The sequence below is a fragment of the Mycothermus thermophilus genome, assembly GCF_041956435.1.
Source record: "Mycothermus thermophilus strain CBS 625.91 unplaced genomic scaffold VTJ04scaffold_7, whole genome shotgun sequence".
NCBI lineage: Eukaryota > Fungi > Ascomycota > Sordariomycetes > Sordariales > Chaetomiaceae > Mycothermus > Mycothermus thermophilus.
Window position 1 is genome coordinate 1,436,847 of NW_027191433.1, and position 13,299 is coordinate 1,450,145.

Here is a 13,299-nt window from a genome sequence, read left to right on the forward strand (position 1 = left end):
TCCTCTCGTCAACCAGACCAGAGCCAGCCGTTGTTTTGTTTGCATCCATTGCCCTCATCCATGGTATTAGACAGTTCGGGTTGACTTAGGTCAAAACTCAAATCAAACAAACAACCCCAGAATCCAATGTCTACTGCCTCGGAGACAATATCGGCTATTGGGCGGTGCAAGAATACTCTCCAACCACGTTTTCATGTCCAAGGATCAATCCGCAGCCATCATGTTTGGCCCCATGTTTCTTCCAGATGGTCAGAGCGCACAGAGAAAACGTGGTGGCGCAGCACTCCGTGGGCTGAGATGGCTACACGAGATACTCGTAAATCTGGGCCAGTCCAACACCACCATGGATGTTTCCCCGCGGGCGCATGGCGAATCCGATGATCCGCTCAACTTGACACTAGATCTGTGTGAAACTGTGGCGGTCCTCGCGTCCATCCATCTGATCTGTTGTCATCGACAATGTGTGTCCCAGATGCTGATCCCCGTGCCAGAAACACACGGCATTGACGATTCAAGTTTGAATCGAGCAGTCGGTTTCTGTTGAGAGATCTTAAGTTACCACATATGGTAGAGGCCCGAGCTCCAACGTCCCGATTTGTGTCGTCGCTACGATCTATACTACCTCGATCAGACCATCCGATATCTGGTTGACGGTTGCCAGATCCGCACCTCGCCTTGACCCCGTCCAGCCACAGCCGCTACGATGGACAGGTGCTGAAACGATCGTCGGTTGGGGTATTATCTTCCCATCTTTCATTGCTTGCCGACGTAGCAACAGAGGGCATAAGTGAATAGCAGCAAGATCGACCATCAAACGAGTCTCGCATCCAGAAAAACAACAACACATCGACAACGACCCGGGCATGGTGTTGAACAATGTCCATCGGAAACCGCAGCGATCTGATGCACCGGCGCACGGCTGAGGACGCCTTGTGAGGCTTTGCCAAGTAGGATGTTCCTAAATTAAGCAGCCCCAGCCCTAGGTTTGCCGCTCCTTCGGGCCGCTGTCACGGCGCAGCAGCCAATACCGACAGGGCTGTCTGCTGGACCGACAGCACATCCCCCGCTAGTTCAGGTACCCAAGCTTTGGGTTGAGAGGGGCTTGGGTTTAGAGGAATGCCGGGTGGGTGTTTGCCTGTTGGGATCATGCATGCCCCGGAAGACGTTCTCTGTATGTGTGTGGTCACATACAGTACGACGGTAACCAACGACACCAAACTATCGGTTGCCGGCAGTAGACTCGCGGTAACACACGCAAGTACCGGCGACACGCTGAATGATGTGCGTTTGGGACCACATGGCAATGGCCACGGGTTTGGCCTGAACAAAGCTCGGCTATGGCTCTGTACGGACATGTTGGGCGGGCGGATGGATGGAAACAACCTCAGCCATCGACTCCATCGTCTGTTCGTGTAAGTCACCTAGTCTCATCCGTCCACACGGCCCCCCTGGTTGGGGCTGTTGTCCAAGCCCCAGCCACAAGCGCATCCCAACTTGCCTAGTGGACGGTGTAAGTCTTGACTTACAAACATGGGGTGGTGCTTGTGAAGTCAACTTGAAGTTTAAGCCCCAACCTTCCCAGGACTTTCTGTCTAACCATTTTGTAATCCTCTTTGAGCATCTATTTTATTTGTATGGAGGAGGTGATGTCTACTCCTTCAGACTTCAGAAAACTTCATCCCCAGCCTTCACCATGGAGACGGTAATACCACCCCGAGGCCACGGCCCCATGACATACCGTTATGCATGGGACGAGAACGGCGAGGTGACTCAAGTAACCAGGTGCGTACCTAACAACAATCTCGTCTGAGACATCTCCTCATGAGATGCCATCAAGACAACCACCACCGCCACCACCTCCTCCTCCAAACCTCAAAACAAACTAATAACCCCTCCACCATCCCCAGAGTCCATCACCTCCGACCCTTCTCCACTTCCAACGGCGGCGGTATCCAAACCACCCAATGGCCCTTCCAGCGCAACAACTCCGTCGCCAGCAGCAACAACCCCGGCGACGACTTGGTCTCCCCCATCACCCCGACGGCGACCGAACCACCACTACCACTACCACTTAATCCGTCCCGCCACAACAGACACACAACCACCTTCACACTGTCCCCGCAAACCCCATCCATCATCACGCCCTCCGAGACAACATGGCAACAACAAGAGCAGTCCGCCGAGCACGTTCAGCTCAACCCCCCTGACGGCAACGCCGGCAACGGCGGCGACGGGAGGATAGGGGGAGGGGGGAGCCAACCCAGCCGCGCCGTCACCAGGCAGACGAGCACGAGTACTACTGCTACTACCACTACTGTTAGTTTCTACGCGAGCAGTCCGCCGGGGAGTATACGTTCCGAATATAACAGGCATCTTACCCCCGTACCCAACATTGCGGGCGGGCTTATGGCAGGTGTCGGGGGTGGCAGCGGGGAGATTAGAAGGAGCGGATCGTCCGCGGGAGATGTTGTACCGGATTATGTGAGGAGTTATTTACTTCTGCAGGAGCAGGAGGAGAGGAGGTGGCGGGTAGCGGAGGAGGGGGGAGAGCAAGGGGGAGGAGAGGGCGTTCGTGGGGAGCAACAACGGGGTGTTGTCGATGTTGGAGGGGAGAATAATACTAAACCGGTTGTACAGGGACAGGAGACTGGGTTTGCGGGAGGGAATGAATTGAGAGGACGACTGGAGGATGGACCGCCGGCTTCCACCGTGGCTTCGACGAGCTCGCGGTCGACTATGGTGGCAACAGAGGAAAGCTATTGGTCGACTACGACTGCGACGGGTACTGGCTCTGGCTCCTTCGGATCCGGGCTTGGGTCTGGGTTTGCGATGACGCCTAGATCCGAGTCAAAGTCACGATCCGGGTACGAGAGCCGTCTGGGCCCCGTCGCCGAGGAGGAAGATATCGGTGACCAAATGCCTGCTCCCACCGCTTCTGTTACAGTCGGCGGTTCTGCAGCGGGAGCTAGTGGCGCGGAAGCAAGTCAGCAAGAGCCACTGGTCGCCGGACCGCCGCTCGCCAGGGTGGACAGCCGCGAGCAGATTGGAGAGAGGGCAGGCAGCTGGGATGATGAAGAAAGGCGGTTCTTGCAAGGGGAAGGGGGCGAGAAGGGCGGTATCGACGATGGCAACGACGGCGGCTGTGGGCGAGGATGCGTCTCCTTCCTTCTCGGCGGCGGTGGATGGCGCTCGGGGATGGCGCTCAACTTGGTGGTCATGCTGGTTGTGCTGATTTCAGGATTTGCGTGCCTCATTGCAGCTATCTCGGGGCTGAATGAGGGGAGGACGGCGGTCTTTTCGGGGAATTGTGATGAGGCAAGACGCGTCAACGCCGGGCTGCATCTGCTCATCAGCGTGTGTGGCATGGTGATGCTCGCCGGAGGACACTATGCCTTCCAACTGCTCACCAGCCCTACGAGGGACGAGGTCAACTGGGCGCATATCAAGCATGTGTGGCTGGATATCGGCGTGCCGTCGTTCCGCAACTTGAAGCATATCAAGACTGGCCGTGCGGTGCTCGCCGTGGTGGTGCTTGTGTCGGCGGTGTGTGTTCAGGTAATGTATGTTGACCCCTTGCTCGCTGGACAAAGATTCCTTTTGCAAATACTGACTTGAATCCCCAGGTATAATGCCGTAATATACCTCTCGCAGACTGCGCCCGAATGGAAGGCCGCTATTGTCTCGGGGTCGTTTGCCAGGGGTTCTGGCTTTACCGTCAGCAACACCAACGATGGCCCTCTCCTGACTCGGGAAGAGCTGCTTGCCCTCCACCAAAAAGCCATCCGGAACGACCTTCTACGTCTCGCGCCGCCTGACTGCATCGGTCACTTCAAAACCGTGTATCAGGAGGACTACTCTGCGGTTCTCGTGGTCTCGCCCTTCCAGGGCAGCAATCTCGTCCAGACCCTCGACCAAGCTTCCTTCGTCAACTTCACCACCACCGCAGCCAACACCACCATCCAGCACTGCCTTGTCGACCGCGCCCCTCCACCCACCTGCAAGATAAATCTGAACCCTCCCCTGCTCGGCACAGTTGCGCTCCTCAACTCCATCACCGTCGTCGCCACCGCGGCCGTCCTCTTCAAACGCTCGTCCTCCTCTTCCAGGCCGTTAGCAACCCTCGGCGACGCCATCGTCTCGTTCCTCTTCGACCCCGATCCGACAACCCAAGGCGCCTGTCTGCTCTCCAAATCCGACATCCGCCGGGGCTGTTGGCCCCCCTTTGCCGCGCAAGCCCGGTACTGGGTTCCGCGCAACCATTTCTGGTTCCGCAGCGTCTCCGGTCCGCGCTGGCTTGTCTCCGTTTCCGTGTGGTCCATCACCGCCACCCTGGCCGCGGGCGCTTTCGGTTTCACTCTCATGAACGAGCAAAAGAACGGACAACCGCTGTTTTCTTCCCCGCTCGGCACCCCTTCCGGCTCCCCGCCGCGTGCTCTGTACCTTTTGCCAGCCAACATCCCTCCCCCGGCCTCGGCGGTCCTGGCGACGCTGCTCCCGCAACTGCTCCTCGCGCTGCTCTACCTCGCGGCCAACGGCCTGCTGTCGCAGTACTGGCTCTCGCACGAGTCGTCACTCTTCGCGCCGCTGAACGCCCACCGCCCGCTGCGCGTGTCGTGCCCGGACCCGTACGGGCTGCAACGCACCTCTGCCCTTCTGACCCTGCCGCGGTGGGTGTCGGGCTTACTTGGGGTGATGTTTGCGGGGATGGCGTTCGGGCTGAGTCAGGGTGTGTTTGGGCTGGCTGTTGAGAAGGTTGATGTCGGCGTGCGGTTAGCCAACCTAGCTGGGGATCCGGGAGAGGTGGTCGACTCCCAACCCCATCTCATCACCACCATCGTCACCCTCAGCTTTAACAGCATAGGCCTCCTCATCCTTGTCTGCCTTCTCACCCTTCTCCTTGCTCTTGTCATTGCCCTGGGCCTTCGACGTGCGCCGAGGGCAGGCCTTGGGCCGGGGAACCCGATGGCTCTGGTCGGCGGGTCGTGCAGCGCCGTGATCAGTTCGAGGTGTCATCCGCTGATGACCTACGGTGCGAGGGACCCGTTTCTGGCAGGAAGGAGAATCGCCTGGGGAGTGGTGAGCGACGGAGTCCATGGCCCTGGGTCCACTCCGGGGTACGGGCATTGTGGGTTTACCGCTGGAGCTGCTGGGATGGTGGAGGCGGGGAGGAATTATGCTTAGGTAGATGTTGTGGGATTCTTGTGTTTATTTTCGACATTTTTGTTTTCTTTTACCTCACTTGTTCAAAGCGGCAGCGCGGGGAAGCGCTCGGAAAATAGGTGCAGTGTTGATACCCTGCGTTCGTAACTTAGATACCCAGGAAAAGGAAGTAAGGTAGCTAAAAGGTTCTACGTTGGAATGTAATTTGGTTGGATCTTCACATATCCACTGTTGTCATTTGCTTGAGAGCTCAACTTTGCAACCTGAAAATGATGTCATACAAACGCATCCACCCATGTTGCCCATACAACCAACCACCCACCACATCAACACAAGGTTATCAAGCCCATAGCTTAGAAAATCTCAATATTTATTGCACTTCGCTCTTGGATTGATGACATTTGATCATATTTTGTGAGTCTTTCTCATGATGGTGTAATTGGGATGCGGGAATTGCGCAATTGCGAGACCCACCGGTTGGAAGCAGTAGTGTTTTGGGTGAGGTTGCATTTCGAATAAGACTTCAACCCGAACAAGAAAGTGAGAGTTTCTGCTGAAGCCCTTTGCGAATTATACTGCTTGAGAATAAACCGAAACTTAACGTCACTTTCAAGGGCACGTATTCTTTTCAGACTGTCATCTTAGCTTGGATCTCTTCTCAAACCAATCACCAGAATTTCGTCTTGGTGCTGTGTCCAGAATAGACAAATAGACCTCAACATGGTCTGTAACCCCTTAGAGAACATGAGGCCTCAGAGACTGACACATCCTCTCAGGTCCACGCCGACGCATCTACATTCGCCGAGGGCATCACCAAGGAGGAGGCCTACCAACAGGTTCTGGACCAGGCCGAGGGCCTGTTCTTTGAGCAGAGAAACTGGGTATGTCCTCCCACTCACCTCCCCCCTTACATCCAGCAACAGATGCTGACATGTTCTCTAGGTCTGGTATGTACCAATCCTATCCCCATAGCCCGGCCCATCTCATGTACAAGGCCAAGCTACATCTCCAACCCCCCTTGTCGCGAAGTAACATCCACCAGCACCTAGCTATCCATCTACTAACCCACCCTCACCAGCAATCTCTCCAACGCCGCCGCCCTCCTCTGGCACGCCTACCACTCTCTCCCCTCACCGAGCAACCAGGTGAATTGGGCCGGCTTCTACACGCTGGACCCTCTCTCCCCGCCGTCCAAGCCGCAACTTATCCTGGGTCCCTTCCAGGGCAAAGTGGCGTGCCAAACCATCGCCTTCGGGCGTGGGGTGTGCGGCGCGGCGGCCGCGACACAGCAGACCCAGCTCGTGCCCGACGTGGATGCCTTTCCCGGCCACATCGCGTGCGACGGCGCGAGCAGGAGCGAGATTGTCGTTCCTATCTTGGTTCCTGACACCTCCTCTTCTGAGGACGGGGCTGATGGGGAAGGGAAGGAGAAGAAAAAGGTAGTGGCGATTATTGACGTAGATTGTGCCGTGGTGAACGGGTTTGATGAGGTTGATAAGCGGTGGTTGGAGAAGTTTGCCGAGTTGATTGCGAAGAGCTGTGACTGGCCCTGAAGGGAGTTGGAAAGATGGATAGGAAAACAGGAGGGCTGTGGTGGATGGAAGGACGGGGCATCACTTGAGATGATACGTGAAGAAATACCATGTTGGATCTGGGCTATGATAGTGCTCACGACTTGATGAGAGAGGAACGAACATACAAGCCACGGCCAACAGAACAAGGGCATTCATCCAGCCAACCTCCTTATCTTGTCCTAGGCCACCACCACCTCAGACAATTGACATGGCCGATCAAGCTCCGCCGTCAACAGCCCAGAATGGGTAAACACCAACAAGAGAAAAGTCAACACAGCCCAAGTCAAGGCAATGTGGACCCATTTGATAGATAAAACCACCTCAAACGCCGGGTAGCCCCCAACACGCATGCTAATACTGAACGGAAACTGGAAATATCCTGCCTCAAGAACCCATTGGAGACACCACGCCATGCTTGCTGTCCATGCAATAACGACCAACAACAAGCGCACGCGTCACTGCTCATAAGCAACTCCTCGCTGGCAATTCCCCAATCCCAGCCGCCTGAATCAAAGCCAGCTGTGTTCCAGGCAATCGCACATATCAGAGCCCGTTGCCAATCCAGCCCCAACCCCTCAAGCTCCTTACTGCACCTCCTGCAAATAACTTGCCGGCACACTCTTCGTCACACCGCCCTTCTCCACCTCGGCCCAACCATCTCCCGGATCCTCCTTGATCAACACAAACCTCTCTCCCTCCACCATGCTATGCTCCGCGTCGCTCTGGGCGGTGTAATCGTACAGCGCCTCGACATACCTGAGTTTCTTGGCGCCGCGGCGGGGGGCGACGGCTGGTCCTTTCTTCTTTCCTGCCGTCGTGGTTGCTGATGTGCCTATGGACGAGGCGCTGTGCGTAGAATACACCGACTGCCCTGTGTGTTGCGGTGCGAGGGCGGCGGGCGTGGGTGCAGAGGGGGTGACAATCTCGATGTAGCTCGCAGGGACGAGACCTTCTTTGTAGCCTGCGCGGACTTTGACCCAGCCGGAGCCATCTGATGAAGACACGTTAGTTCCGAACCGTGGTAGGAGAAGCAGAGATAAAAAGACTTACTATCAGGCTCTAATATGACGAGATCCCGGCCCTCGGGCACAGTCAGCTCTCCCGGTCCGGCAGCCTCAAACTTGTACAACATCTTTGCCTTCTGCTGCTCCTGCTGCGATGAGCCATTTGGCGTGCTTCCTGGTAGCTCGCTGATGTACTGAGCCGGGGGTGGAGCCATGACACGCCTTCTAGGCGCGGACGTGGTGCTCGTGGGCCGGGTTGACGAAGCGGTGGTGGTTGAAGCTGGCGTTTCCGCAGCCGCTGGCTCCTCAACCGTCCCCGTCATGGACCTTGCAGAACTGGCGGCGTACCCGGAAGTAGCTGATGCCGTGGTATCGGAACGGCTAAGCCCAGGTAGTTCAGCAACGTGCTCCGGCGGGCCGGACGGCTTGAGCAGTGCGTTGGCTGCTTCTTGCCGCTCCTGCTTCAACTTCTTACGCTCCTCCTTAGATACCTCGCCGGGGCATTCGGCCGGAACCTTCATCTCACACTTGCTGTGGCACGTGTAGCCGCAATCGCGGCAGTCAAATCCCTTGGCTGACAGGCCCCATATCCTCTCACCGCACAGGTCGCAGTTGGTGGGGATCTTGAAGGTCTGGGACTTGAAGTTGTGGTTTTTTGCGCCCAGAGTGACATCGCCAACGGCTGACGTGATGGTAGTTGTTTCGACCTCGGCCGTCAGGCGCTTCCGTTCCACCTGGTGAAGCTCCTCTTGTAGGGCAAAGATTTGAGACACCACGGCAACCTCGTCTTTGTTCTCAGTGCCCTCGCGGATCTTCTGCTTGGTCCGTTTCATAGCCTCGACCTCGCGCCGTTTCTTGTCAGCCTCGCGACGCAGCTCTCCCAGCTGGCTCTTGGACTTGTTGAGCACGTTGCGCAGGTACACCTTGGCAGGCTCATCAGTCACCATGGCACCGTCATCGTGCCACACGGGGCTCGGCTCGAAGACCTTATCCGGGGGCTCCTGGAATGCGCCCATGTTGTGGCGTATGTACATCATGGAGTCTAGGTGCGGCAGGTTTCTCTGAATTTCTTGGGCCAGGCGGCTGATCTGGTCTGTGCTATTTCGCAGCATGGTGGACTCTAGCTCTGTGGCCAGAGTCCACAAGCCATTCAGCTTGATGGTGCGGAATTCGGAAAGATCCTGTAGACTGTCCATAACCTCGGGCAGATATTCGTCGTAGTATTTTTCCTTCTGCTTGTTGGTGACGTTGATGGCGATAATGTACGTATTCTTCACGTTGTTCATCTCGAGCACCTGCTGTTGGAAGCTGCTCTGGGCCTTGGCCTTGTCAAAGGCCGACTCGGTCTTCTTGCGCTTGCTCTCGACCTCCTGGCACACGGCGTCGTATTTGCCCTTCATCTTGCGCAGCTCGGCGTACGATGCGTCCCGTTCTTTCTCCAGCTTCTCGGCGTACTCGACGTGCCGTTTACGCAGTTCCTCGAAGCGGGTTGCCATCTGCTTGAGAGGCTCTGCCACCTTGGTGATCAACTCATTTCCGTAGCGTTCGTGCTCGTCGGCCCGCGCTTCGAGAGTCGTGAGGTGTGTGGTCCAGGTGGTCAGGGAAGCACTGGTATGGGTTGCGCCCAGTCAGCCAGCATGTCCTCTTCGGGGGGCATTGTGTGTGTGTCCAGGGGGAGGCCGTGGTTACCTCTCAAGAGAGCCTGGAGTCATGGTTGGAGAATCTCCAACGCTCAGGCTCGCCGATTTGCGTGTCTTCTTCTCATAGTATTTCTTGGCCAGGGCGTTGAGCTTTGCGCTATACTCCTTCTCTATGGCACTTCGCTCGCGGTAGAAGGCCTGGATATCGTCAAGCCAGGCAATGCCGTTGGCGACCCAGGCGCTGGCAGGCTTGAAGCCATCCTACCCCATCCTCCTCGTTAGCACCGGTTGGGCGTCTTAGAGGGAAAGGGGTAAAGGAGGAGAGGCTCACCTTGAGCTCTGACCCGAAGGTCGGCATAGCGTCCACCTCAGCCATTGTTCCCTTGGGCTTCCGCGGTTCTAAACCGCCCGGGTGTGTGCATGAACAGAGTGTGACGCAGCCTTGTTAACATACAGAGGTTGTCCGGTCTCAGGGGACGCTGGATGGCGAGATGATCAGGGCAGCAAGGTGTCGTGCCAGGGTTGACGTAACCTGCCCTGAGCAAGGTTGCTGCGGGACATCCGATCCAGGTACAACAACAGTTAACGCGGGTCTTTGGAGGGGCTACTCCGGAAGAAATGGATGCCACGAGCCGCCGGGAAGGGAACAGGAGGAACGGGATCTCCTGAGACAGGGTTAGGTGCGGTCCACTGTTTCGCTGTGGCAGGACCGTTGGCAGCCGCAGGAGCAGGCTGAGCACGTGTAGCTGTCCACGATTGGGTGGTAATACCGCATGGAAGTGTAAGATTTACAGTAAATGTGCAATTCACGGACCTTGGTTGCAGTGATAAATTGTATGGGAAGCCTTTCTCCGACAATAATTCACCCATTTCGGTTTAGCGAACAAACACCGTGGGTCCAGCTAAGCCCCACCACAATCCTCCAGCCTGCAACTGCGGGGAGGAGGGGAGGAAACGCCCAATCTCAGCCCCACCATCAATGATCCCCTTCTGAGCTCCCCAAGACTCAGGTTTCTGCTCTGTAGGTAACTTTTTGTGGCGGACCGGGCACCAAGACAATCTACCCGCTCGGAAGACTGCAGCAGTCCCCCGTTCATGCATTGATCTCCCGTCCTTTGCTACTCGGGGTCGGTTCTCAGACATTTTTTTCTTTCTTCCATCTCCCTTCATCCCTTCCATCCAAAGTCCAGCAATCGCCATGGCCGACTTGGCGAGTCGCATCACGAAACCCGCCGAGACGCCCGTCAACGACGCGCCGGCTACCGCGACCGATGCCGCCGCCGCCGAGGATAATGTCGACGACGGCGTGCAGCGTGGTCTCATCGAGACGTCATACGAGGTCGAGGTGAAGCTCGCCGACCTGCAGGCTGATAAGGACAGTCCGCTGCACTCGGGCATTACCTCGTTCGACGAGCTCGGGCTGTCGAGGCCCATCCTCGACGGCCTTCTCGCGGTCAACTTCAAGAAACCCTCCAAGATCCAGGCCAGGGCCCTGCCGCTCATGCTCAGCGACCCTCCCACCAACATGATCGCCCAGTCGCAGTCGGGTACCGGCAAGACCGCCGCCTTCGTCCTCACCGTCCTTTCCCGCGTCGACCTCAGCAAGCCCACAACGCCACAGGCATTGCTCCTTGCTCCCAGCAGAGAGCTTGCCCGTCAGATCCAGGGTGTTATTCAGACCATAGGACGATTCTGCGATAACCTCAACGTCCAAGCGGCCATCCCCGGCGAAATCTCCCGCGAGACGGGCGTTCAGGCAGCCATCGTCGTCGGCACCCCGGGCACCGTCATGGACTCCATCAAGCGCAGGCAGTTCAACGTGTCACAGCTCAAGGTCCTTGTCATCGACGAGGCCGACAACATGCTGGACCAGCAGGGTCTGGGTGATCAGTGCATTCGGGTTAAGAAGTGTGTAACTCTGCGACGTTGTCCTTCAATTGTCGATTCAGCAGCCAGCTAACGTACTGACTCTTCCAGCCTCTTGCCACGGAACATTCAGGTTCTCTTGTTCTCGGCCACCTTCCCCGACAAGGTCATGAACTACGCCAGGAAGTTTGCGCCCAACGCGAACGAAATCAAACTCCGGCACCAGGAGCTCACCGTGAAGGGCATTTCTCAGATGTACATGGACTGCCCGGACGAGTCTCAGAAATACGACATTCTGTGCAAGCTTTATGGTCTTATGACGATCGGCTCGTCTGTCATTTTCGTCAAGGTACGTCCATCATGCTGTACATGGAGATATGTGTTGGAGAAGCAATCTAACTTGCATCTCCCTTCAGACTCGCGAGAGTGCCAACGAGATCCAACGTCGTATGGAAGCGGACGGCCACAAGGTGTCTGTTCTGCACGGTGCGCACGAAGGCGCCAACCGCGACGCGCTTCTCGATGACTTCCGCCTGGGCAAGTCCAAGGTGCTCATCACGACCAACGTGCTTGCGCGCGGCATCGACGTGTCGAGCGTGTCCATGGTGATCAACTACGACATTCCGATGAAGATGGTGCGGGGCCGCGAGGAACCCGACATGGAGACGTACTTGCACCGCATCGGGCGCACGGGTCGGTTCGGCCGTGTCGGTGTCAGCATCAGCTTTGTCTACGATCGTAAGAGCTTCGAAGCCCTGTCGCAGATCGCCGACTACTACGGCATCGACCTGGTCCAGCTGTCGCCGGATGATTGGGATGCGACCGAGAAGAAGGTCCAGGATGTCATCAAGTCGAGCCGCGCACGTCCCGACTATGCCCCCAGCGCGACCGACAAGTCGGCCTAGGGATTCGGCCGCTAAGGTATGTGGGATTTGTGCGTCCTCTTGAGGCGGGAGTGAGGAATCCGCTGCTCAGGGTACGGTGATTAATGTAAGGATATACATTGCATGTGATGTTGGTGGAGGAGCATGGGAAAGAAAATGGCAATAAGGAATATGGATGAGATGGCGACGAAATCACCACGGGCCGGGAATGGCTAGATGGGAATGGGAATGAAACCTGTAAACGGCGTGTGTGATGGAGCTCTCTTGAAGGGAGCCGTCCTCTTCGCGTTGTGTTACTGTTGTGCTAAGGGAGAGGCAGCAAAATTCAGATACCAACTAGTCAGGATGGGACTTGTTGAGCCCTTAGTACCATTGTGCTTTGAAGGATGTAAATTGATGGTGTTGCACACAACGGAAGAGGCTCGAGTTGAGTCACATCCGGGCCGGGAATTGGCGCCGGGTTCGGCATTTCATATGCAGACTGGACGAACCGTTAGGTGTATCACAAAGATTCTGCTGTGCAGCTCTGTCGCGGTTGACACGGTGATGGACCCCTATCCCACCCCCTTCCTCTTCTGTCGGCGCTTGGCCAGCAGTGGCCGCGGCTAGAGACCTACACCGTACCCACTCGTACTCGTAGTTGGATCATCCGATGTTGGACTGTCTCTTCAGCCCTACTGTACCTTGCATAGTGGGACGAGAAAGGCGGGCTGGGACCTAGGTGGCCGGCCGTGAGATGGGATGAGGTGGGTGGGTGTGTCCTGGCCGGAGGGTGGAACAGCTGCAAGGGAATGAATGGGACGAGGCGACGATGAAGAATTCCATGCAGAATACAGAGTCCCTAGTAGACGGCTCTGATCCGTAGTTAACCGACACCCTTGCCAAGTCTCTCGGAACCGCCAGCCGTTGGGTGTTGAAAGCATGAGCAACTATCAACGGAAATAAACCACCAATATCTCAATCAGAGCCTCCTCACTCTGGGCATCGTCGAGTTCGTTCGACAGATGAAAGAACCATGCCCATTCCCCCACCGCCACATCATGCCGAGCAGCTCACGTGACATCTCACTCCCTTCCGACCGTTGATTCGTCCAACCCCCTGTCGATCCCCGTTTTTAGCGCCCGATTGGCGAGCCCATACAATCCCTGGTTGTGACCAATCACGCGCGCAC

General features: G+C 56.7%; 5 protein-coding genes across 5 annotated transcripts; 3 read left to right on the forward strand and 2 right to left on the reverse strand.

Annotated features, from left to right (window-relative positions):
* Window positions 1-1,693: 1,693 nt before the first annotated feature.
* Window positions 1,694-5,181, forward strand: VTJ04DRAFT_10074 (uncharacterized protein; the record flags this gene model as incomplete). Its single annotated transcript, XM_069357774.1, has 3 exons — window positions 1,694-1,782; window positions 1,908-3,560; window positions 3,624-5,181. 3 exons carry the CDS (start codon window positions 1,694-1,696, stop codon window positions 5,179-5,181), a joined length of 3,300 nt encoding a protein of 1,099 aa, XP_069214809.1.
* Window positions 5,182-5,880: 699 nt separating this feature from the next.
* Window positions 5,881-6,713, forward strand: VTJ04DRAFT_10075 (uncharacterized protein; the record flags this gene model as incomplete). The annotated part of the gene is made up of 4 exons (XM_069357775.1): window positions 5,881-5,883; window positions 5,937-6,041; window positions 6,103-6,107; window positions 6,239-6,713. 4 exons carry the CDS (start codon window positions 5,881-5,883, stop codon window positions 6,711-6,713), a joined length of 588 nt encoding a protein of 195 aa, XP_069214810.1.
* Window positions 6,714-7,318: 605 nt separating this feature from the next.
* On the reverse strand, window positions 7,319-9,754 carry VTJ04DRAFT_10076 (uncharacterized protein; the record flags this gene model as incomplete). The annotated part of the gene is made up of 4 exons (XM_069357776.1): window positions 7,319-7,725; window positions 7,785-9,346; window positions 9,428-9,639; window positions 9,710-9,754. 4 exons carry the CDS (start codon window positions 9,752-9,754, stop codon window positions 7,319-7,321), a joined length of 2,226 nt encoding a protein of 741 aa, XP_069214811.1.
* Window positions 9,755-10,576: 822 nt separating this feature from the next.
* VTJ04DRAFT_10077 (uncharacterized protein) lies at window positions 10,577-12,149 on the forward strand (the record flags this gene model as incomplete). The annotated part of the gene is made up of 3 exons (XM_069357777.1): window positions 10,577-11,286; window positions 11,356-11,593; window positions 11,661-12,149. 3 exons carry the CDS (start codon window positions 10,577-10,579, stop codon window positions 12,147-12,149), a joined length of 1,437 nt encoding a protein of 478 aa, XP_069214812.1.
* An 11-nt stretch (window positions 12,150-12,160) lies between these two features.
* VTJ04DRAFT_10078 (uncharacterized protein) lies at window positions 12,161-12,501 on the reverse strand (the record flags this gene model as incomplete). Its single annotated transcript, XM_069357778.1, has 3 exons — window positions 12,161-12,187; window positions 12,247-12,432; window positions 12,499-12,501. The coding sequence occupies 3 exons, from the start codon at window positions 12,499-12,501 to the stop codon at window positions 12,161-12,163; spliced, it is 216 nt and encodes a 71-aa protein (XP_069214813.1).
* Window positions 12,502-13,299: the final 798 nt, after the last annotated feature.